Below are 27108 nucleotides of genomic sequence, written 5' to 3'. Positions count from 1 at the left end.
TTTTCCAATAGATTCATAACCCGAAGATCATATCAAAGATGGCACTCTAAAGACTTCTGGAGGTGGGCCCTATTCACCTCCTTATCTACATCAGGCTATTCCCCTCCGATAATCCCTTGCTCCATCTAAACAAAATGTCACATATCCTAGGTCCTCCTGTCATATGATTCTTTATTTTGATTTTAACATTTGGCAGAATGTGAAGCAACTCTCACCACTGCCACCGTGTTTTTATGCTGGCCAGAAATATTCACTTATGCACCGAAACACAGTCTTTCTCCAGCTGACACAATCCATATAAATACACACACACATATATATATCTCCATAGCTGCTAATTGTTTAAGCCTAGAAGGACTAAAAAATCCAAAACAAAAAACGGCTTTTAAAAAAGGAATCGATACCAAGAGCTGAAAAGAAAAAAGACCCTACTAGAGACCCGAAAGAGAAAAGATTTTAGCAAATATAATGGACACACTCTGCACACACTATCTTCACATTTATAGGACTGACTGGTTTAAGTGCTCTTTGCAGGTGTTCATTATATCATGTATACACCCTAGTAAATCATACTGAATGCACAGCTCCATGTGGAAAAAACAGAGCTGATAGGAGATACCTTTGGAAAACTTGGCCCCAAAACCAGAGACAGGTTATTTCTCTGTGACAACGAGTAACTTAACAGATATATTTGTCTCTCAATGGTAAATTAGTCTCAAAGCAACGTCCTCCATCAGAGAAAGATCTTAAGGTGTTCTTATAAAACAAGCGATAGCCAATTTGAGCACTTTGACTGGATTTTTTTACAGTCCTAGAATTATTAAAAATGTGAACTTTAAATAATTATATTTCAACCAGTGTTTTACTAGTTCTCTCCCTACCTTCTCCGATTTTAATTTTCTCACTTGTCAGCATCTCTTGGCAGTAAGAACAAGAAAGACCTCAAACCTTTGCTGATTGCTTTCCACGCAATCTGATTTCTATAAATTAGAAGTCGCTGATGGGGAAGCAGACAGCAGTACCCTTTGATCAAGATACACATCTTGATCTCTTTCATAATTTTTTTAAAAAACAATAATATTACAACAAAAAAAATCATCATACAAGCTTTTCGATCAAAGTGTGTCACTGTCTGCTTCCCAGTCAACATACTGCCAGTAAATTGGCAAGGTGCCCAGAAAGAGCAGGCAGCAGCTGGTGGGTTTGATTACCATCTGTATATCCACTAATGTATAAAATATTATGTCTCCATCTAGTGGGCAACTGCATTTAACAGGAAATTTGAAAGTGGGTTGAAACCTCCTTCGGCGGATGGCAGAACGAGCTTTGCTAGACTTCCCAGTGGAACTGGGCTCTAAAGCTGTATAATGTTGGAAATCCATCTAAAGCAAGAAAGGCAGTGAAGCCCCCGCTGGTGGTTCCATGGCTGTGCTGACACTTGCCCTTGAAATCATGTTTTCTCCAGAAGCATTCATAGAATGTCCGTTTCTGTGCTCTCCCAACAAACCAGCTCTTTCTACCACTTGGCAGCAGCCTGGAAGTCTTACTGGCCGAAATCTGAGAATGTAAAAGAGGTAACAGGAAAAGGAAGGTGAAAGCAAGGATGCCATTAATGTCCAGAGCTCCTGAAATAAACAATAAGAAATGAGATGAATATGCCAAGACAATGTCTTCCTTTAAGAAGAATTAAACTACAGCATATCAAAGCATTACCGCCCTGGCTACTCAATGACAGGACATGCAAAATACTACGTTAACTTTCTCATGCGGTTTCAGATAACATCCTTGACTGAACAGGAACAGGGGTAACACGAGGTACACAAATCTATTTCTCAGAAAAGTGCCACAGAAACAGTCCTTGGGACACAGATTTTAGAACCCACATGGCGGCTCAAATAAAGGAGAAACTGAGGCACAGGGCAGCGCCGTGACAGCTCTCTCACGACAGACACGGGACTAGAACAAATAGTTATTAAAAGACGAATTCTACCCCATTCATTATACCACCCTCCCTGTCATCGATTACCACCCTTTTTGACAACAACTCCGCTAGCAATGTACTGACTGGACATATTTTATGCACAGCCGTCTAGTGTGAAAACTGCATCCTAATGAAGAACTATCAGCACAGCAAAATGAAATAAAAAACAACAAGATCATACTATTGATTTTTTCCATCCACATAGACCTAAATTCCCTTAGCTTGAGAAATCTGTTGAGATACCTCTCCAAGATAGCATGATTACATTTCACTTAATGACTTCTCTGGATGCATGATAGGTCCTAAAATAGCTCTTCTTTTTCTGAATATCTTTTAATAAAGTTGTTTAAGATGCATTTTGATTTGACACACCTAAACTGGTTACAGTAAAGCATTTTCTACTTTTATCATATACTCCATTGCATTAGAAGTAAGGTGATTACTCTATAAATAATCCATTCAAAGAAACTTCAGTTTAACAGCACCTAATAGATACAATCACTTAGGGTAGCACGCTGGCAAATTTCAGCTTTAAATCAGAAGCCGATCTGTCTTCATATGAAAAAAAAAAATCAACTTATCAGAAGAAAGCATCATTTTTAAGAAACTCAGGCATGAGCGCTTAAAAATGAAGTCAATACATGCCAACAACTTTTGTGCTAATTTATTATACTGCTTGTTTGTGCAGGAAGGGGATGAGATTTGTTTCCATCTAATCTAATTCCCTTTATTTCAACAGAAACTACAAGAATTAGAAATGAATGTTGTTCCCGCAACAATTTGCTGTGATAGAAGCTTTATTTTTCAGGTCAGCACTCTCCGTTTTTGATTGCTCAATGGGAGCGCCACAATGGCTAAAAAAAGAAGGCTTTGAAACGTTAGGAAATAGAAACTGCTGACTACCTGGTGAAGGAATAATGATTTATAATATATGAATAGGGGCAATAATTGGATAGCAGGCTGTACTCAAAAAAGCCTTAATTCACAGATCTGACATCAGAAAGTCATAATCCATCGATCTCGCATCAGAATGATGGATTATGACTTTTTAAGAACATGTAGACATGTCAGCTTCACGAGCATTCCGGGAATCGTAGTCCAAATTGTTTTACTGAGGTCATTTGAACAATTTCAGCTTTTTCCAATAAAGCTGATGCACTAATATTTTGAAATGTAAGAGTTCTGTTGGATCCATTTTTTTCTTTCAAACCCTAAAAATCCTCCAACCAAATACTGCAGGTTGCCATAACTTGTGATTGAAGAATTATTTTCTTTTATATTACTTCAAGTCTGTGTCATTTTCTTACAGAGATGACAACAATTTTAAATCCTAATTGATTTTTATGTCAAAAAAGTCTCGTATTCAAATTTGGAGGTGAAAAAAACAAGATGCAAAGTGAAGGATTAATTACCATGGTTTTTTTCAGGAAGAGCACTGACATACACTATGCACATTTCTGCCTGGACTACTGCAAAAATATCTAATTTTTGACCTCTGACTCCTTCCTTTTTTCGACCCTGATTAGGATTTAAACTGTCACTGCCAAAAATAAAGTTATGATGTGAATTTAGATGAAATCTTTTATCAAAAGAAATAATACTCTTGCAATGTGTGAATACCTAGAGGTTGAAATGTATTTTTTATAAAGAATCTTATGACATATTAACTCAAAAAGACATCTAGCCTCTTCAAGGAAATACTTGGAACTTCACTTTGCTCATAAAAACAAACATGGGCTAAGGTTATTGAATGAAAAATACAGGAAAGTTCCAGAGATCCTTTCAATGAGCATCACATACTTATTTACAAGTAAACCACAAAGTCCTTTATAAAATTCTATTACAAAATTTGCCAGTGGTGTTTCCCCATTACAATTAAGTGAAACCACAACTGCTATAATAGACTAATTCAATGGCTCAGACGGGTAAGAGTTCTTCAAACAATGCCTTCTGCTTCAGACAAGTGTTGAGAATGAAAAGAAAATCCCACATTAAATATAAAATATGACTAAATATTTTCAATGTATACACATATTAAAACCATAAAAAACCTGTGACTAAAACCTCTTCCAAAGGTATAAAAACTTTAAGTGTACAAGTAACAAGGGCTAAAGGGCAAAAGAAACAAACGAAACCAAGCCAGGGTTGCATATCTATATTTTTCCCACAAACTCCTTTGTATCTCCCCTTGTCTAGAAGGCTGAGTTTCTCTTTCTCTGGTCTTTCTCACCTTATTTCCCTTCTTACTTGTAAGATGTTTTTTAAAAGAGCTTATTAATAAAGCAACCACTTATGTGAAGCTTTTTTTTTTTTTTTTACTTTTGTATATGTTCATAACTAAAGCCACTATGAAAAGGAGAAGAAGTCATAGGGCTCTTTCACAACGGTTGAAATAATTTCACTAAAAACCATGTACATTGAGCAAAGGCATCCTGGGTCCAGTCTCAGCCCAGATTTCAAAACAAACAATGACAACAACAAGACTAAAGGAAGAGAAAAGATAGCTGTGGAACAGTACCCTTTAAAATCGCAGGGGTTCATAGCACAAAAGGGAAAAATAATGCACTTTTTACAACAGTAGACAGAAGCAATTTACTTCATTTTGATAACTAAATATGAAATGGCTAATAAAAATCACTGCTATGTTACATACGCTCCCTCCTCTAAACACACCTAATCTTAGAGGTCTCACGTAAAAGGATCACATCACTGAAAAGCAACTACTTCTTTAAAAAAGCCTTAAGCAACAATAATGCTGCACAACTGATCAAAAGAGAGAGTACTTCATTCGATTAACTTTACTGGGGAATTAACATTGGCAGGCTGTAATTACTCACTTGGAAGGCAGTCATGAGGACACCATGGCCGACAGTTTTCTGCTTGTGATCTATATGCTTGAGGTAATGACAGTGGTCAGGGTATCAGTTTTGCAGCTTCCTTCAAAGACCCTGCTGTGCAGCGCCCTAGCAGCATCAAATCAGGTTCACTATTGCTTCATCATCAAACCATCTTCTACCTGAATTTTCCTTGGATCCTTTCCGACCTAGTATTTACCCAGCTCAACTCAATTAAGCTTATGACATCAAATGAGACCAAGTAGGGTGGCTACAACCTTTCCAACCTTTCCAGACTGAAGAATGAATACAGCCCTTAGGACTGCATGCAGAGGAAGACAGGAGCCTGGTAAACTGGGTATCTCCTGATTCCTCCTCTTTTTTGGACATATGCATTAGTCCTACCTCTTTTCTTGTTATTAAACTGGTTGCATCTTTTCATTGTCTCCACTCACACCACTAACTCATTTCATGTATATTATGAAGCAGCAGTCAGATGTTAACTTTCTGTCTTTAATGATGTGTGCTTGAACCAATGACCTTGAAGTGAAAGGCTCTGTAGATCTTTAGCATTCCCTAGATACTCCAAGGCCGCTTTATTCATCTAGTTTATAAGCAAAACCTGTGTACAAAAGGAACGCTTACTCACAATTACTATTATGATCATTCTGCTGTGGCAGTACATTGCACTGAAAAAAAAAATGAATTATAAAGTGCATGGGTTAGTAAAATTTAAATCAAGCAAATGTTTAATATTAAGCCATTTCATCTTTTTCCAAAGTTCGGCAAATTTATTAGAAAGCATTGAAATTGCACTTCAAGCCCTAAGGCTTGCAGTGTTGGAGCCTGCCTGATTAATGTAATTAAAAGAATAGCATAACTAAAAATTTATGAAAAATTAAATATATGTGGCCTTACTGTTTACTTCCAACTGATAGCATGATTTCTAGCTAAAAATTTGCACTGCTTAATACCTGACAAGTTGTTAAAGCACATCCCCTTTGTCCTGCGGTGCATATGATTAAAAGAGCAGAGGTTAAACACGGCAATAAAAAAAATTGGGAAATTCTATTTTTGGTCACAGTGGTGCTTAGTTCCCCTTTCTCCTTTTCACAATAAGCAGGTGCTGCTGAAGAGGTGGAAAGTCTCATGACAGGAGGGCATCAAGCTGGAGAAGGGTAGGAAAATGCTTCCTTGGACAGAATCTTCCTCCCTTCCATGGTCACTGTCTCCTATTGCAGCTTCTTATCTTAGCCAAGGCCCGGCTTGCAGGAGGAGCCAAGCTATATGAATTAGATTACTAGACACACATAGCTTGTGAGGCCTGATCCAGAGTAATGTTCAATGGGTGCAAAGCTGGCAAGTTTGTGCGGCATAAAAATACTCTCTTACAGAGTGCTTGTGAGACACTTGCAAATGCATGGCCAGCAAATGCTGGCTAGCATACTGAGGGATCCCAGAGGTCTAAGAGGCAGGTTTTATGGGACGGAAACCTAATTTTCTTCACTCTGAAACCACAGTAAAAAAGCTTACTTCTTCTGCAATGATTGCCTGCATATCTCCATTTTCTCCTGCAACAATTCTGCATTTTCCTTCAGCCAGTGTACTGATCAGCAGCCCCTCCCAGTACATGAGGTGGAAAGCGAACAAAAAAATTAAAACAAGTTGGCAAATGTACCTACATATACATATTTCATGTTAGCACAGTTATGCTTTAGAAATTATGGCAACAGCAATAGAATTCTGCTGCTGTGATCATGGATAATCAAAGCGAGTGAAAAAAAAAGCCAGTGCTGAAATATTTTCAAAGGTATGAAAGTCTTTACTGTTGTGTAATTTAAATTTACTTGCCATTACTTGAAATTTTCTTTCATCTGTGTGATTAGAATTTAAATGCTCCCAAAGTATATTAACAAATATAATTCCTGTTATATTGCAGAAATACTGCAGCAACCTTCTCTTAATGTTGAAAACTAACTAGGCTCCTTCATTTACTACACAAAATACAAAGCAAAATTAGTTAAAACGCTTTGAATATGAAGTCTTATTTTGGAATGATCCACAAGATGAACTAATACAGCTCTTTCTACTCTACTTATACATACACACACATCACAAAGCTATAGCAGTATTTTATACAACTGTAAATATGGGATGTTCACATCTTTGCAAGAATATTCCTCAATTTAATAGTTTTCAGTTTGAGGCCCAGTTTTGCTACCATTACATACCATGGTAATGTAGCATCTATTTTAGATACAATCCTAGTAGATCCCCTGAAATTACTTGGGTACAGTGAAGTGAGGACACCTGAATTGGATTGTAAATGCACACTCAAAATTTATACCTGACAGCAGTAAAAGAAGCACGGACATTAAATGCACAGACATTAACAGCTTTATCATGGGTTATCCCATGATGAATTTGTCCAAAAGTCTCCATCTCAACAATTTCTTTAATTTTCAAATTCAGGATGTCATTGATGAGTAGAAATTACTGTTCCCTGAAGACAGAGTTCAATAGAACATTAGCGTCACATCGAAGGTTTTATGCAGCCCAAGTAGACCTCCAGGTAAAAATGAAGCTGCAATACCCTGCTGCACCACTACTGTTTATTGTAGCATTAGGCAAGTTTAGTGTACTCTTAATGAGAACCTTTATTTATTCCCCTGCCATACTGATCTTACTGGACTTGACACACAGAATCCTGCAAGTGGCACAAATCTATAAAATGGCCTTTTATACAACTGAACTCCACAGAGCAGAGTTTAATTTGTTAACAGTCACGCTACCTCTTCTTTGCTCTGCATCCATTCTTCCCCAATTGATTTGGCAGAAAGAGAAAAGGGAAAATAAAAATTAAAAAATCAAATTCTATATTCTGTATAGGTTGGAGCAATTGACACCTATCTGATTAAGCAATTAATTTTGCTTCTAAAATTGGTAGTACATTAACAGATAAGTGCTAAGGAAGAAAACAGGTTGTCTTTTTAATTGTATTTATTTGGTACGAAGCGGAACAAGAGAATTCATGTTATAGTCTGCAAAATGGTAAATGTATTAAAATGGCAATCGAGCACTGAAAAACTTTAGTGTCTAATTCCTAATTCCCAGAGCAACCCACAGTCCCCTGTTTAATATACCATGTCCTGTTGGCCATTTAATGTACAGCCTTTAAACTTTCCTGTTTCCTAAATAAGCTCCCTTAACGCAGACTTCTACATTTTATTCTAATGCATATGGTTTGCTGCTTATTAGTTTGTGTAATGTTCCCGCTACTATGAAAGAAAGAAAAAATAATCCACAAGACAAGTTCTCATTTTATCTTGCACTTGTCAAATATTAAGATTCTCCTAGTCTGTCAGACTTCTAAGCTTGTCTAATGTCTGTCATTTGTATCCAAAATTAATAAAGTCTATCCATGCTGTATGATTTTTCAGTTGCTCTGATTCTGATTATACACAATAATTTGTAATTTAAATTCACAAAAAATGTGCCAATGTAGCAATGTGCTTGTGTTGTCAGTTTTAAAGGCTTGGCCTTTATGACTCTGATACCAAAGCCCTTGTTCTTTCCGCTCATTACAAAGTTCAGTAATGCTTGGACTGACCAATTACTTCTGGTAATTTGATTACGTACCCTCTTTCTTTTACTATTTACCCATTTAACTGAGGATTGATCAGAACAAAGAGAAACAATTAAACACACTGCAATAAAAACAGTATGAATAACAAGAGTAGGAACTGAAGTCAAACCAGCAGTAGTTAGGAAACACAGAGATAAGACTGAAATCCTGTCTTTAACTTCTCCTATTGTGTTTTGCTGTGCCAGGGTTGCAAAGAAAAGGATATTATTTTTACATTCAGTAATTCGGAGTGCTATATTTGCAAGCGCAGCAAGGAGGGAGGGACAAAAGATAAAGTCTCCGTCATGGCAAAATGAGTAATGTTTGGCTCCTTACTTTCATCTTGACGATTTCTTGATTTCTCAAACAAAATAGGATTATTAAACAGAAGCGAATGGTTCAGTACTGAGTTACATACCAGCATGCATGCACTTATCAATAGACTCAAGGGGTCATTCTCAAAACGGACAGAAACGTAATGATGTTTTTAGAAATCCCATCGGAGGGCACCACAATGCACCACTGGTAGGACTTAAAAAAAAAAAAAGAAAAAAAGAAAAAGTCATCAACCTAGCCTCTAGCCCTCACTTTCCTTTAATCTAGGCCTGCAGGGACAACAGTAATGCTAAAAATTGACAATAGTCTCCCTCAACAAGCCTAAGTGAGGGTAAAACCTTTAAATACTTAATTTAAAATATGATCATTACAGGTAATTTAACATTTCTCCAAATGTAAATCTTCAACTACATCCTAACTCCTGAAGAATGCAAAAAGCTGGCAAAGTATCTTTCCTTAGAACAAAAGAAAATCATTAAGAGTCCTAAATGTATAACAGACAGAGATGAAAATGATAAATGGGTGTCATGAATATAAAACGAATGCTAAGAAAAACTCTGAGAGAATGTTAGGCAGATATTCAAAGTAGAATAAGCTCTAAGGAACATCCCTATCACTCCTCCGTTTTATTAAACAAGAGTACTACACACATTGTCAATGGTTGCAATGTATTGCAAATCTATTCACAACACACAACATTCAGTGAATCTGAAGATATAGACCTGAATTCCAGCTTGTTAGTGCCTGAAACTTGCCCACAGCCTTGACTAATTCAAAATTCAAGACTTCTCAAGCATGGGATGTTTTCACAACTCTGAGACCATATTTGGATGGCCTTGCTATAAATGAAGCACGCAACATTCATCCTTATCACTTAGAATCTATGCCATTTCCTTAGACTGTATTCACAAGCCAAATTTGATGGGCACAGTCAAAATAAATTACAGAGCAACTGCACAGAAGATATTGTTCCTTGTGTAGCATTATTTGAATAGAACAGAGACAACAAAACTTTTACTAAGCACATGAATTCTAGCACTAAGAAAATAGAGTAATACACGTATTAGCATGTAATTCATGCAAAATGTTCTGTGCTGTTTTTAAAATATCAGAAGGACCACTCATCATAAAAAGTGGAGAGCACAATGTTAATGTATTTCAGCTGAAAACATCCATGTTTGTTTGGGTTTTATCCTGGACACAGCACCATCTGCAGTGTAACTCTGCAGAACCTATGCAGGCTCTGGCATAGGCATTGCAATCTGAGACAAAGAAAAAATCTGAGTGTGAAATCAGTCTGGGGAAAAAAAAAAAGGCAAATAAAGTTCATACAAATACCACTTTAGCGTCTTAAGGTCAGCCAAAGATTCTGCCCACTCTTACAAGTAAGAAAAAGCAGACATTGGGTATAAACAATTAAGTATAACTCCTCAGCTGTTTTAAGTTGGTCAAGAGGAGACTCGGGATGACTTCACTACCAAATTTTCAACAGTACAATGGGAAGCCAAACCATAAAATACTTCATATAATAGTCTTAATCATGAAACACTCTAAAGGACTCCAGCTGACATCTTTTCAAGCCCACCCGGAGGAGATACAGTATAATCTGCCTATTGATGTTGTTTTTCTGAGAGCAATAGCTGGAAATACATAATAAAGTCATAGCTTCTATAAGCAACGCAGTGGATTTGAGGGAGACTCACAAAGCGCGAGGTTAGTTAAGGCTGATGAAAGTTACGGATAGGAACCTATTTCCCAAACCAGGAGAACAAGAGATAGCGAAGCTCAGCTGGCTGGAGCTGGTGGGAGCTGGCCATCAGCCCGCACTGAAGAAGGGGATTGGAAGGACAAAATTTCCCCCTCTGCTCTGTCACTAGCAACCTGTAAATGACTCCTGCTTCAGGATCAAATGGTGAAAGAAGTAGTATAGGAACTTGGTCATGGCCCCTTCCTCTCCTATCTGCATAGCTGCACATGGGCCACCTCAGCTTGTTCTCTTTAGGTGCTCACTAGGTATGGGGAAAGGAGAACACAAAGAGCACGCTAAGCCCAAGTATATGGCTCTCCTTCCAGTACCATTTGGCAGCTTCTTCCCATATTTGTGGTGCCTCGTAATATTGCTGCAGTGTATTCGGACTCTCATGAAAGAATCAAGCGTTATGCTTTGGATAAAGTCCATCCCTTTGCCAAATGTTTTCCCCATTTAAGCCCTAATAAAAACATTCTGAATGATTACACTGAACCTAAATGGTGTCAAAGTCTTCCAAAAGTCTGGCAAGCTACAAAGAACAAATAATACAAACGTTGAAGAAAACAGTTGTTTTGTTAATATTCTATTTACACAGCTGGGATCTTAGGAATTTTATCCATCTGTATATTTAGTAAGCAAGGCAAATTAATGCAAAGAATTGCCATTTCCTAAGTGGAAAAAAAAAGAAAACATTAACATTAAAAGACGGCTCCCTCTCAATCTGTCTTTCTCTGCTCCATTCCAGATAGACACGCACACCTCCCCCGTAGCCATGAACCACAAAGTAACTGGAGAAGATTCTTCACAGACAGATGTAATTTATAACAAAGACAGGAAAAGGCAACCCTAACTCATAGCTTGCTGCCCTTCCTATAAAGTTCACCTCCTTACCAAGAAAAAGCAGAGAATAATTTGTTTGGTTTCTGTACTCAACTCCTTTTTCTTTTATTGTGAAAAGTTTCCATTGTCCTTTTATGTTTTGATTATTGAGTAAGTTTAAAGACTTGCCAAATAGCCCTAGATTGTTAACAGACCACCACTATTTAACTTTGAATGCTTTAACAAAATAAAGGCACAGTTCACATTAATATTCTATGCCCTCATTTTATTTATTATCTTTTCTTTGAAATTTAAACAATTTTCCTAGCTAAGGTTTATTAAATGTAAACGTAAGTAGCAATATAAGTTACCTCACATACCAACCAGACATCCTGTAAAACTCAGCTTTCTAATTAGTAACACTGCATTTTGCTGAGCTTAGCATATTTATAGGAAATCAAAATAACATTTTATGAATTAAATATTCAAATACATCAGATTCAATGTTCAGTAAAAATACTTTATGTTGTATCTTATGACAAGTCGTAAAATCCAAGGTGAAATTAGAAAACATACAAACTTTCTGGTGCATTTTAAAAAGGGACTTTAAAGGATTGCAAAACTTGTCTGTTATTTAGATTTTGAATACATTTGTCCTCATAACACCAGCTAAAAGGATAAAAATTTTTAAAAATGTATATAGATTATAAATAATCACAGTAAAGAAATGCCATGTTATTTATTTATATGAATAAGGTCAACATGTTATTCATAACATAAGGTCACAAGATGTATGAATTTGATGCATAAATATTCACTCATGGGGATACATTCCCATGAAATATCACGTCACTTGTCCATTCCACAGATACTTCTATGAATACAATTTAATCTTCAATATCATGAAAAGCTGCAGATAAAGGTAAGGGTTACAAAAATAGTTGTCCACTGTAGTATAAGTTCATGGATTTCTGTCTGCCAATTAACAAAAACGATGCTGGAAGCTTTGGAAATAGGGCAATTGCTCTGGGAAACCAGTCTCCAGTAAGTCACACTGGACCAGCAAGTACCAAAATTGTACCTGCTGGCAAACAATTTAAAAAAAAAAAAACCCAAACAGCTAAATTTGAACCAGCAAAATATAAATTAAACGCAGTACCTTCTTGAATAACTCCTTGATCCATGCCACGTTACATGGAAGAGTTTAACACTGAAAATAGTATTGCTCTGCAGCAGACATAATGCATTGGGTTAACTCAAATAAAATGTGTCCTTTTTTTGGCAGATTCCTGACAAATGTTGTTCTTTGAACTACCTAAAAAATTAGGATGGAGTTTGCGCAAATTACTTCCTACCAACATGCAGTAGCAGCCTACCTGGTTCTCACCAGCTTACGTACAAAGCTCTTTCGACACAGTTTGCCACGCTGGCTGACTTAGCAACCTGCTTTCTAGATTCCTGGCTCCCCAACAACATGCCTTATGGCCAGCTGAGGGCACATCGCAGACCCCAGAATCATGGAGACCTTGGTCCAGGAGAGCCAACTACACTGCATGGTGCCAGGATGGAGCTTGAAACGGTCTTCAAGAGCACTGCTTTGGTGTGAGGGAGTTTAAACAGAGACATGTAAGAATAGCAATTCGGTTAAAAGTGTGTGTTTTTTGTTTTAAACTGGAATTAAATCAAACTGTAGAGATCTCAGAATCTTCTATGAAACGAAATTACTGATCTTTGCCCAGCTCCAATTATTTTGTTTTATGCTGGTCAAGTAAAACAACAAGAACTCCCACAGGGCATCAACAGAGTAAGCTATTCAGGAATACTAGAAAAGTAAACCAAAATTCATATCCTAATAGTCTACCTTCAGGTACTTTGCTTAACCACTTTAAAATTTCCCCAAGTCAATACATTTCTGCCAATCTCTTTGTCTTCCATTAAAATTTACATATTGATTGATAAATATTTTTAAACATGTGCTATAGTCTTCTGATACAGCACTTAGTCATTTGGATCTTACAACATTCTGATGAATAGCAGAAACATGCTGTCATTAATATACTGTCTGTCCTTCCAGTCAAAGCCTACAATTCCTAGCTGACCTGCATTCCAGCAAATAAGCCGTTACTGCTGTTATCAGAACCATGTAGCTTTACATACACACACATACACATACAGAAATCAAGCCACTTTCTAAATAAATAATTAAAAAACTCAGAGAGCACATCTGTGTATATATTAATTCCTGCACAGTTCCAGAAATGTTCCACTGCCAACAATTCAAGTTTTCTTCCTCTCTCTCATTTAACATCATACAGTCAAAAAATGTGATGCTTTGTCAACAGTACAGCTGAAATAAAAAGTTATGATGAGTTTCAAATTTTTTTTGTTCTAGTGCCTTTAGCTTTTCATCCTCCAGGGTGCTGAGCAATGTGACCCCAGGCACTTCTCAGTTTAACTCTGTGTATGTGAGTAGGTCCATTGAAATAAAAGTTCCCAAGCACTTAAAAAGAGGCACTCGTTTAAACGCTGGCTGGGTCAGAACCATAGTGCTCAGTATACTGAAGGTATAACCTATTTCAGCTATTGGGCATTTTTCCTGCCTGAATTTTTACTTTCATGACTTAATGCATGTTACTGAATTAAAAAGCAGGTTTGTTTTGTGTTTGATGTTTCCTAAGAAAATAATTTAAAAAACATTTTGTCAATCTTTCTCTAAAGCAAGATTTGTAAAAGTACTCGGCACCAGCTTATGAATCCCACTAACTCTCTGGAGCTCTCACGGGCTTTCGGGGCAGCACAGTTCAGCTACCAAAACTCAGGAATGTTAAAATTGCTGTAGAAGACCATCAGCATGTGACCTACATGGAAATGTAACTGTTAAAGTTCAGTATATCTCCACTACTGGCAACTGAGTATACCAAAGACAATCTCTGAAAAACAAGGATGGTTTCTACTGTACAAGATATGCTTAAAATATTTCACAATTCCAACAGACTCCACTTTTCATTCAGACTAATCACAAGTCCTTCAAGATCTCCCTGGTTATAGCCATAGCAAGCTTCAAGATCAAAGGACTGAATATCAGTGATTTTCATCACAAAACCCACTGGCTCTCCAGCTACTTATTTCAGTAATCCGGTCTTGGGTACTAGACACTTCTGTAATGGACATCAAAAATTTCCCCTCAGACATCAAAAGACCAAGTACGAGTTTGCTAGTTTTAAACATTCATAATTGTAAAATAATGAACCTACTCCTGAAGCTGTAGTTTTGATCTTCATAGCAGTAAAGGCTTGAGGAACATGTTTTGAAGGAAAAAATAAATAAGGACATGGAAATTAAAGAAAAATGGGATATAACACAACATCGGTTTATCAAAGGTACACGATGCCAGACTAATTTCATAGTTTATTTAATAAGATAGCTAATTTTCTAGGCAAAAGAAATGTGAGAGACATGATCAATTCATGAGAGAGCAGGAATATCATACAGATGGGACTGAACGACCTTGAAGACTATTGACTCTTGTATTCAATGACAAATTGTGAGGTGACATTGTAGGGACATAATTTTTTTAAAACCTACTGTGCACTGGGAGTACCTCAGCTGGAAAATACAGTAATAAAGGAGAACCAGAATAGCAGACCTACAAGGAGACAGCCACATGACACAGGTATAAAATGTGATTCTAGGACCTATCACGTAGGCTATTCCCAGTAGAGAAAAAGAAAGCACTATTGATATTGTACAAGGCCTTGCTTTTATCTCAGCAACAATATTATGTCAGTTTGGTCACTTATGTTCAAACAAAACTGATTTAAAGTGGAACAATTATAGAAAAAGGCCAACAGGATGACTAGAGGCTGGTGCGTATGTAAGAATGCATGTATCAAAAGCCTACCTTAAAAGCAAAGATTAGAGAAGGCTGGCTTTTCTTGTTTAACTAAATGAAGGCTGACAATAAGATTGCTCTCTCTTTATACACTAGAAAAATAAACACTGGGGATGGAACAAGAACTAAAGGTCAATACTGGCACAAATTGGCACAAGGACAAATGCACGTAAGCTTGTCATGAATACACTTAGACTGGAAATTAGAAGTTTTATGACCATTACAGAAAGCAGGCACCAGGGCAGCTTTCTAACTGGAACAGCAAAGACAAAAAAAGTTAATTTTTTAAGCCGGAGTTTGACAAGTTTCTGAAGAGGATTATATATGTTTTCCCATGAGAAAGTGGCACTAGAGCTGACAGTTGAAGAGGTCCCTTCCAGTCCTATGCTCTTATTTCCTGCAAAGCAGTTTTGACGTCTTTGCCATGGTGATATTTACAAAACAAAGCTACAGAAGACAACTCAGTGGTTTTTAAGCATTACAAATATCTGAAACCTCCAAGCTTTGAAAAGCATGCACTCCATTAGCTGGGGAATGAGTCTCTCTAGTGTGAACTGATATGCTTATGGAAATGTTCTGGTTTCATACATCTTTAAAATGCAGTTCTCAAGAAACCATTGAGCAAATTTGTTTAAACAATGATTGATTAACCAATCTAAATATCCAACACCTAATGAGGATTACATATCAAAGTCAAGTCCCAGACTTCAGGTCTTTTGCCATCAGAAAAAAAGCTTTATTAGCTTTCAAATAGTATATTCTTCCTATCCACCCCCTTAAATTCAAACACAGAAGGGATTTTGTTCAAACTTTCGAAAAAAACCCAACCCACAATTGGATAAAGACCAGACATAGTCCGAAAGCTTAATGTTTCAGCAAGTGAGGAGTACATGGAAAGAAGGCATTAATGGAAACTGTTTTGGAACTCTAAGTACAGAGGATGATATCTAGTGACTGCTATAATACTGAATCTGCACTGCCATTAAACTTAATCTTCGATATTTTTATTGCAACCTGACCCACTATGACATCTCTAAAGAAAATTACATTGTACACTACTATTTCAAGAAGTCAAACTTAGCTAGTCATCTGGGCCATAAAATAGCAGATTACTCCATCAGGCTGGCTAAAGCAACTAGGAATAAAACTAGATTTACCAACCACATTATTTTTATTAGGAAATGTTTCAAAGCAGACATAATCCCAGAAGACCTTAGCCTCATTCCATCCAAAAATACACAACAGAGAGCAGCAAAAACATGAACTGCAGTATAAGGTACAATTTGTAAATGTGAGAAAAAAAATACAAGATGTGCTGTAATATATCATCCTATCAAAGCAAAATAAATTAACTGAACATAGAAATAGAAAAGAATAAAAACTTCTACACAATTCATGTATTAACAATTTAAACCTTTGTTATAAGATCCGACATGTGTTAATAGGAATTGCTCCATTGAATCTCTGCACATCAAGATTTAGCCTGCACTCCTTTTGCTTTCTTTGAAATTGCAGGCTAATATAGGTGTACTAAATCACAGCTAGAGAGTAAAAACTCCAGAATGGGCAAAAGGAAAAGGCAGTATTTTTAACAACAATATTCCTGAAGAACTCTGGTATGCTAGCACTACATGCATTTTATTTTGGATCATAGCCACAGAACAGCTAAAGCACTGCTTCTTCTGTAATCATTCTAAATGTGGGGAACTGCTCGTAATAGTAACAGAAAAAAACCAACAAATTTACTCGGCAATTGTAACACTTCTCAGTAGTGCTTTGTACCATCATGTTTTCTAACAGGTATTCATGCATACATAATATATAGGTCTTTGTAGATCTGGAATGAAGGAGAAGTAAGGGATTTGATAGCTGGAAAGGCAAGGTTTAAATTTTAAATACTGTCAAATTAGGTTAGATGTATGATGTGTGTTTTATCATCTAACCAAGCATTCATGTCTTTCAGTTTTAACCTTTTTTTTTTTCCTAGGCAATATGATCACCTCAGGCAGTTTGGTTTAAAGGCTTTAGCCAACGTAAAAATATATTTAAATTAGCCAGGCATTTGTTACTTTTTTTTTTAAGACTTAAATACTGTCCATATTTTACAAAGGTGGTTCTATTATGCTAGCTGCATCAAATGTAGAATATTAATCAGGCTGTGAAGCTCCACTAATTACGTGCCACATTTAAGTAACTTAAATTTTGTTAAGTGGCATGGCCACAGATATTGTATGCATAATCTAACTGAGTTTTGAGTCATTTCCCTTTTCTTGCCTGATGTTATTCTACACAGGAAATGACAGGGTCATTTGGAAATAACTGCAGTGAAAGATCAAAAAGGAAACCTGATTGAGAGCACTGTATAATTGCCTGTGCTAGAGAAAAAATAAAATCCAATGACTTTACAATCCATCGCTATAAGATTTCTCTGGAAAACACATACTGCGGTTTCTCTAAAAGGATATCCATTACAACACTAAGTACTGCTTTTATTTGTTGTAGCTGCATCTCTCTTAAAGAGGCAGGTCTTCTAATTAGGCTATTGGACTTTTATTCAGTAGGTAATACTTTCGGCACATGCGGAGCGCAAATTTAGTCACTGAGCTAACGCAAGCCATTTCAGTCGAAGCAAATAATTTCAGCTGAAGCAAGTCATTTCACTGACTTGTCTCAAAGCCTTCATTTGCAAAAGGAGATAATACTGTAATTAAGCTCTTGGAACACCATGGTTCTTGTTATTTGGGCAAATCTGGCCATTACAATTTACAGTCCCCCATTCCAAAACACCAGACTTTTATTGCTGGAGCTAGAAGAAAACTTTTTGACATGAGCAGTGCTCAGCTTAGGGTAATGATCACATCCAGCTGTGGGGCATGGTGTGCCTACATGGGTTTGTTTTTTTTTTTTTTTGGTAAGACATTGATAAGACCGCAGTCAGCCCTTCAGCACAGATTTATCGTCTACTTTCAGCACGCAGATTTCCCAGTCAGTGTCCTGCCCCCTTCTGTTCCTGAGCAAAGGCACCGCGCAGCACACGACTCCAGGCGAGCTCCTGCCACAGCCATACACACCAAACCACATCAGCCCCGCTAACTTGTCAGGGTTTGAGCTGTTCATTTAAGGGACTGCAAACATAGACGGTAATGCTCTCCTTTATGGATAAGCATTTCTAAACATAACAAAGTTGTAGCAAAAGAACTTGAAGTCTATGCCGGGTTCACCTCTCATCGCATGTTAACACATAAAGTGAGTGCAAATAATGCCATAAATTTGTATGTGTAGCTTCAATGCCTTAATCTGTTACTTATTGAAGAACAATGTATCACCCTATCAAAATAAACTCTACAGGAATATAAGTATTGATTTTCTTGGGCATTGCAGCGTGGCTGGACAAATTAAAGGCTCTCTGCCATGGAACTCAGAATACAAAACAGATGGATTAAACTGAACTGGTGCATAGGTAAGAAATGGCCCTCAAAGAGTTATGGCTAAAAATTGTCACGAAGGTTTTTGTGGCAGTTATAATTGTAGACTGCCCTTGTTCCTTTGATGGATCATCACCAAAGTAATTCACAGAAACACATTTCTGCCATTCCCTAGTGGAGGTGGCACCTTCAGCGGAGGTGGTACTCCCCAGCAGACAGACTGTGCAGAGCAAGCACTCTTCCGAGCTGGGACAGTGTACACTGACCTCAGCCATCCAGAAATGGGTTTTAAGAAAACAGAAAGACATTTCTTTTAAGCTAGTCTACAACTGGCAAGATACATTACACAAATTTACACAAGAAATTACTTAATCAAAGCCTTATTAAAAATAATTTTACCAATTAGAAAGTGCTAACCAGCCATTGATCTGACTAGCTATTATAAAACAACAGCCCTAACACAGCAACGCTGAAGTCCTGCTCCACTTATGTAATGGCAGTTTTGTCACTGATTTCATTGTCATTGGAATTTTAACCCACCTTACAAACAATGAGAATAATTTCCAAATATTTGCATCCACGTCAAGAAAGTCCTTCTTTTTTATAATATGGCTATTTAAAAGCGACACGGAAGGAAATTATCCCACATCATTTACAGAGTCAAACCACTAGCTTAAAGTGTAAAGAAAATTTTCCAGTGCATTAACTTTAACTTCACTGTGTACTGATAAGCTAAAATATAAGTGCCATCAAAAAAATTCCACTACCGTGCCTCTCTGAGCAACCAGTTGTCTCCTAATATAAATTATAAATGTAAATCCTTTTCACTGTATTGTAACATATATCCTCAAAATGCACAGTCAGGCTAAAGGAAAGTTTATTTGATGAATTGGATCTGTCCATTTGATTAAAGGCCACATCCTGCATCAATGCATTTTTCTATGTATTTTTTCACATATAAGTTAGAATACATGACAAAGTTTACAGTCAAGTCAATTCACTATTATTAACTGAATGCTTTCAAAATGCTGAATTTCTAGCTAGCTTGTTTCTTTACGGTCAGTATAATTAACTATTGGTGGCTACAGTAGGAAAAAACCTCTGTACAAACACATGCATACATAAATATTAGGACTGTGGTCAGACTAGGCTTGGTATAAAACATTTTCTGATTTTGATTGCTGATTTTAAAATAGAGTCAGACTCATGCGTTGCTAATTCAAATTACATGCATCAACTTATAAATACATACACAAAAGTATTCCTGATTTAATACAACTAACATCTTAACCAAGCAATGCATTTACACTTTTTTGAAATCCAAAATTAATTTTGAATATGAGGATCAAAACATCTAACTTGTATTCTTTAATCAGCCATTTACGTTAGTAAGGCAGTAATGTTGACACGAAGTTGCTTTGAGCAATATAAAACATATGCCACAGTGCATTCATTAAATAACTCTGCATAATGAGTTCCATCTATATAAGTGACTTACCTCATTACTTATCACAAGTTCTTCTCTAGGACTGTGGAAAAGGTATTCATATAGCTTATAGTGTTTAAATAAGCTGAAAAACAAGAGAATATAGTACTATTACAGTTGCAAATCTTCGGAAAGGTAACAATATTAAAAGATCTGTTAAACTAAGAGTTACTCTCCAGCATGGTAATACTCCAAATTTTAAAAAGAAAAGGTTGTTTAACTTCAGGGAGGTCCTGCTTCACTGACCTGGTCTCCTTCTATGACAAAGTGACCCGCTTAGTGGATGAGGGGAAGGCTGTGGATGTTGTCTACTTGGACTTTAGTAAGGCCTTTGACATGGTCTCCCACAGCATTCTCCTGGAGAAGCTGGCTCCTCACAGCTTGGATAAGTGCACTCTGCGCTGGGTTAAAAACTGGCTGGACGGCCAAGCCCAGAGAGTGGTGGTGAATGGAGTCGAATCCAGCTGGCAGCCGGTCACGAGTGGTGTTCCCCAGGGCTCAGTGTTGGGGCCGGTCCTGTTCAAAATCTTCATTGATGATCTGGATGAGGGGATTGAGTGCACCCTCAGTAAGTTTGCAGATGACACCAAGCTGGGCAGGAGTGTTGATCTGCTGAAGGGTAGGAAGGCCCTGCAGAGGGACCTGGACAGGCTGGATTGTTGGGCTGGGGCCAACTGCATGAGATTCAACAAGGCTCAGTGCCGGGTCCTGCACTTGGGTCACAACAACCCCATGCAACACTACAGGCTTGGGGAGGAGTGGCTGGAGAGCTGCCTCGCAGAAAAGGACCTGGGGGTGTTGGTTGACAGCTGCCTGAACATGAGCCAGCAGTGTGCCCAGGTGGCCAAGAGGGCCAATGGCATCCTGGCTTGCATCAGGAATGGTGCGGCCAGCAGGACCAGGGAGGCGATAGTGCCCCTGTACTCGGCACTGGTGAGGCCGCACCTCGAGTTCTGTGTTCAGTTTTGGGCCCCTCACTACAAGAAGGACATTGAGGTGCTGGAGCGTGGCCAGAGGAGGGCAACGAAGTTGGTGAAGGGTCTAGAGAACAAGTCTTAGGAGGAGCAGCTGAGGGAGCTGGGGTTGTTTAGTCTGGGGAAGAGGAGGCTGAGGGGAGACCTTATTGCTCTCTACAACTACCTGAAAGGAGGTTGTAGCGAGGTGGGGGTCGGTCTCTTCTCCCTAGTAACAAAGAACAGGACGAGAGGAAACGGCCTCAAGCTGTGCCAGGGGAGGTTTAGGTTGGATATTAGGAAAAACTTCTTCACTGAAAGGGTATTCAGGCACTGGAACAGGCTGCCCAGGGAAGTGGTTGAGTCTCCATCCCTGGAGGTATTTCAAAGACGGGTAGACGTGGTGCTCGAGGACATGGTTTAGTGGTGGACTTGGCAGTGACAGGTTAACGGTTGGACTCGATGATCTTAAGGGTCTTTTCCAACCTTAACGATTCTATGATTCTATGATTCAGGTACACTATGCAGAATATTTTATTTACAGGATTTACTATCAGATGGTTGTAGAAAATACAGTACGATACTTAAAAATACATCCACTTTGTCCTGATGAAAGTGAACTCTGAGAAGACAAAGTTCTACTCTGAAAAAAGTAATTCCTGAAACACTTATCACCAGGATACTTATGCCTTTAATATCAGCAATAGTGGACAAGAAGGAAACAAAGCCAAATCAACTTTCAGATTCTGGAATGGGCTGCCAGTCCCGGGAGCAAGTTTGATCTTGGAACTCCAAAACAATAAAGAATGGAAGCATTTATTCTCTCAAAGTCATGTTTCAAAATCAGTGTAGTATTTCCTCAAAGAAAAATGAAAAAACTAGATTGACACACTGGAGTTTAGTGTATTACAACAAAAGTAACTTTAAGTAGACTTTCTCAATGGCCTAAAATATTTATCTTCCTTAAAACATATATGGCTTTCCTTTTCACATGTTTTAAATAATTTTCCTTGTTCCCTTTCCCAATGATCAATGATATGGCATTTGTTTAGTCAAAGGCTTGGTTTGTCACAGTCCATCTGTTACAATTACTTGTTCTCTTAAAATCATGATACAGAACTTCTGGCTTCTGTCATGTCATTTTGACATATGATTTAAAACACAGCTCTCTGATTTCATAGCAAGTCCAGGTTGAAGAATGATTCCAAGAGTTTATCACACTCCCGCCTGATGTACCTATTAAAGATACAGCAATACTTGCAGGGAACATCTGTAACTGGTTCCTGTGCTTTCAGGCTAAGGACAGGACGCAGGTTCTTTTCTTAAGAGAGCCATCAACTGGGATGGCAATGCCTCTTTGCTTGGCACTTGCAAGCCCACATCTGCAATCCCGAGGCCTGCTGTGAGGAAGGCTTTGGACTAGATGACCTTCAGAAGTCCTTTCCAACCTCGATTTTTCTATGGGTCTACGGAAGTACCTACTACACCCAACATAAAGCAATTATCTAGCCAATGCTAAAGACACTGCTACTAGCTGCAGGATATCATGCAAATACTATGAAAACGTGTTTACAATACCAGTGCCTGGCCACACAAACCAGCACAGGCTGCCCTTTGAGACGTGGCACTGCCCGAGGCTCTCAGAGAGCCAGCCCCCACAGGTGCCACCCCGGCTGGCTGCCCCATGGTGCCAAGGCTTTTCTCCCACCCGGCAGCCTCGCACCCCAGCATAGCCAGCAGAAGGGCTTGACCAGCCAGCAGCGTGCAAAGCGAGAGGCTGCTGCAGGGGGACATTGGTGTCTGAAATACAATCCTGGCTCCGGGAGGTAACAGGGAAGCCAGCCGTGGGAGTCGATGCTCAGCACACACTATTTTAGCTGGCTGTCCTTCCCTGAATCACCACCAGTACTTACATGCTGCCACAGACCTCTGCCGCAGACCACTGCCATGGTACCAGAGGTTCCATGAAATACTGCAGACCAGGGACAATTTGCCCTAATTTAAGCAGTGCTAAAGTGCCAACTAATGTACAGCAGTGGTTCTTCCAGCCCATGAAAGCAGCTCAGATGTAGGAGACTAAAATGGTGGCACGGCCTGCCTCTCTTACACGACAACAGTACATCCTTCCAGCAGTTAGTCAAATGCATCTATGAAACTTTCAAGTACGTTTTTACCCGAATGGGCGCAGACGTCTTTGCACATATGTACAGATGCATTTCCTAATTTGGTGAGAAGTATTATGGCAGCCTCATTGAACATTTGGCTCTTTAAGTGCCATATAAAAGTTTTATTCTACAGTTACATTTAATTCAGTCATTCAATTACCATTAGTTAAAAAACAAATTTGTTTACCAACTTGCATAAGAAATTTGGTTACCATAAAGTACAAGTTCCCTTCCCCCACATTGCACATAGGCAATTAAGTTGTTACAATATTTGCCATTTCATTTGCAGAACATTTTTATTGCAGTACTTCACCAAAAAATTCCTGCCATGTTTCAGTGCAGATATAGGAATTATGTTTAAGCAGACTTCAGGACTTAACCTGGAAATGACTCACACCAATTTAGGAAAATATATGTGTCCCCTCACATCCACACCTATTATTTGGTAAAATTCTAACAGGGATTATTTGAAAAAGTCAAAATTTATTTTATGAACATCAGAGACACACAAGAAATATATCTTTCAAACTTCACTGGCAGAACTTAACATTTCAAACGTTTTTTGTTTTATTTATTCCAGTGCCTTGGAAAGGAGCCAGATTTACAGCACTTGAAAATGAGCTCTTCCCCTTCTCCTCTAAATGTGTTATGATATTCTTTATGGACTATGTTACAGGTACAGATAATTTATAATATTCCCCAAAACAGAAGTCATTATTTTTGGCATTTCTGAATTTTATTTATTTAGTTATTTTTAAACAGAACTCTGTTCAACCTGGTACCCTTAATCCTACATCAAGGAAAGAATTCCTCCATTTAATGCTCTTTAAATCAAATCACGTAAATTATACATCGGTATTTATTTTGAAACAACAGAGTATTTCTCTTTCTTCTATCAGGCATTATATAAAATGCTTTTTTGTTTGTATCTGTCGTGAACAATTAAAAAATTCCATACCAACCTTTTAGCAATTACACAAAAATAATTTTACTCATGCAAGTAAGATTGTTAAGAATAGACCCTCTTATGATGTCATATGAGAATCTGAAGCTGATTAACAATGACATATTTTCCTAGCTCCACTGCTTCCTGAAAGAAAATGTCAAGAGCTATGTTGATGTGTGTTTGCCCAAGGAGACAAGATAAAAAGATGATAACTGTCACCTTCCACCAAACCTGAAGGTGTCATTATAGTTGCTGCACAGTTTGTGCCAATGTGGTTAAGCACGTGTCCTCATTTCCTTTATAAATCCCTTGGGTTTATAGCTCATCTGTAAAAATGTGATCTGAACTAAAATATGTCATACTATCCTGAGTAGAAAGAAAAGCTATAGGCCTATCATTTAAAATTAAACAAAAAAAGTGAAGCATAAGAAAAAATGTTGAAGTAATACATTAATTTGAATTGTAGTAAAACTTAGTCAATCTATTTCTGAGTTCATAAAGTTCAAAATACACCCACATAAGTGTGCTGATTCAGTTCTTATTTAGAAACGAAAAATCCAAATGACTGAAATAATGGATTGTATAAACTGGGCATATATGACACATTTCAGTGTATGTGTATATATCCATGACCTTACAACAGCACATACTTGTAATAAATTGAGCAGTTTGAACATACAACTGTATATTTGGTAGCCAAAATACCATTCTGCCGCAAAAGTCTTGTGGCTTGATTGTACTCCCGCCCAGTTAATACTTTGGTGCTAGTAGGATGGAGCACCTAATCTCTTGGATAAAATTCTTGTGACTGTGAAGGAATTACTTCATGGAGAAGATATCTTTCAATGGATGATTTATACAAGAGCTATAGATATGCTATTTGGAAGGAACATTTGTTCCAAATAAATATACAAAAAGCACAGACAGGAAGGGAGAAGTAAAAGAAGTTCAGTCAGGCATCTTAAATGCCAAGTTTCCTTTTAGTTTAGGGCTAGTACTTGGCAGGACATTGGTTTGCCTTGACTACAGAAATTTGAGATGTAAAGAGATGTTCTCATTTCATATGGGAAGAACCTGAAGTTTTTTCTATTTTCCATGAAAAAGAAACAAAAAAAAATAGGAGAGAGCAGGAGAAAGAGGCAAACTTTCTAGCCCAATTGTAAGAGAAATCACCTGTGATGGGTTTAAATCTCCAGTCTGAATCTGAGTACCCTAAACTGGAAAGTTATCAGCCGTCCTGGTATTTTTGTCTGGCTTCAGGAGGATATACTTTTCTGCATCCGAGAAAACACTCTAAGAAAAACCTCTTTGATGTATTAAGCTTTACCTAGCAAAAGAACAGTCAGAAAATTCCCAGCAATTCTATGTACGGATCAGTCATGACCTTACTTGCTTTTTATGCCCATCTGCCACAAAATCTCTCCTTCTAACCACCATTCAGGTCAGAAAATTGGCTGATAAGTACAGATGTAGTACAGTGTATGAGCATATATTACAATAGTACCTTTTCCATTTTTCATCTCCTTGCCCCTCACATTCATGGGTAATACAACAGCTTGGGAACCATTCTGTCCATCATGTACTGGAAACAGGGGTATATGAGTAGAGCCACTGTCCTAACTATGGCATTTCAGTGGAGAAATATCTGTGTACGTTACTGTACAGTTAAGACTTTACATGGAGAAGTGTGATGGGCTGCTATCAGACCCTTAATTTTTTTTCTCAGATAAATAACTGAATTACTGCTGTTTGCGTCTCTTTCTGTGTCTCTGTTTAAAAGCTGAAACCAGTCATTAAACCTTTTTGTGTAGATACTGAACTTTTGCTAACTTTGAAATGCAACATTTTTGTGAATCATACATGACCGTAGCCTTAACTCTGTTAAGTACACAAATTTAAACCACTTGAAAAGTCCACTACAGCTATCAAGGCCAGACAAATACTTAAAGTTCTAGAGAAGACCTATGATATTCTTAAACTGGAATCTAAAAATAGAATGTTTTAACAGCAAACCAAGAATATTCTCTATACGCTACTCTCCCCTTTCCATTTTATCACCCAAAACAAAATCCAGAAGGAAGCTTTTCAGCACAATCTTACATTTTGATAAACTTCCAGTCTAAATCTATTTCCTGGGCTTTGACATCTGAGGCCAGATCTTTACTGCCACTTGCATATTCTCTCTTCATTTTAATGTTTTAAAGTTTGGTGCCTGCCCTATGTTGGCACAGCATGCACATATCCAATTAAATACTTTTAACTTACTTTATCAGCCGATTTCCCATCACATTAAATTATTCAAATAAGAAATAATGGATCCTGTAGAAATAAATACCTGATATTCAAGTAATCAATGATTGCTTTGGCTTGCTCAATGTTGAAGAAATTCAAGTCACCACTTCTTTCTGAATCAGTTTCTCCTATTCCAGCCATTGCTTTTCCAAGTTCTTTTAAATTATCTCCTAAGGTCATATGTTTGTCTGCAAAGTAATCCCAAAAAACAAAAAGTAAGTATAAACATGACGGGGTGGGGTGAGGTTTTTTGGCCCATTTTAATTATAAGACTTCTTGAAGATTAAGAAGTTACTTTTTATGTTTCTACATGGCTCATAATGTAACAGCAGTCAAACATTTTTGTCTGTTGCCATTATTCTTATCAATAAAATGTGCATTAAAATTCCATCACAAAATCACTGATCCACCTTCATAATGTAAGGATCACAATAATGGGTGTTTAAAATACTACAGCTTGGCCTCTTACTTATGCAGAGATAATCACAATCACAAGAGGATGTAAATTTGAGATGCATAGTACGTTTATCTTTAAAATAAATTTACTACTGTTTATGTATTGTAAAAGATTGTTGTTTTGACCATGCCCCTTGCAATATAAACC

The 27108-nt window shown here is 37.6% G+C and overlaps 1 protein-coding gene across 1 annotated transcript in view; it reads right to left on the bottom strand.

Moving 5' to 3' along the window:
* CABCOCO1 (ciliary associated calcium binding coiled-coil 1) overlaps positions 1 to 27108 on the bottom strand; it is a gene marked incomplete at both ends in the record, with an annotated part of 53626 nt that overhangs the window by 13636 nt on the left and 12882 nt on the right. Inside the window, 2 exons of the mRNA XM_082308579.1 lie at positions 20161 to 20233; positions 26548 to 26692. Of these exons, the coding sequence (XP_082164705.1) occupies positions 20161 to 20233; positions 26548 to 26692 (218 nt within the window). The remainder of the gene's footprint in view (positions 1 to 20160; positions 20234 to 26547; positions 26693 to 27108) is intronic.

The sequence above is a fragment of the Platalea leucorodia genome (assembly GCF_965183815.1).
Source record: "Platalea leucorodia genome assembly, chromosome: 4".
NCBI classification, from domain to species: Eukaryota; Metazoa; Chordata; class Aves; order Pelecaniformes; family Threskiornithidae; genus Platalea; species Platalea leucorodia.
This window is presented reverse-complemented; position numbering and strand designations above follow the sequence as displayed.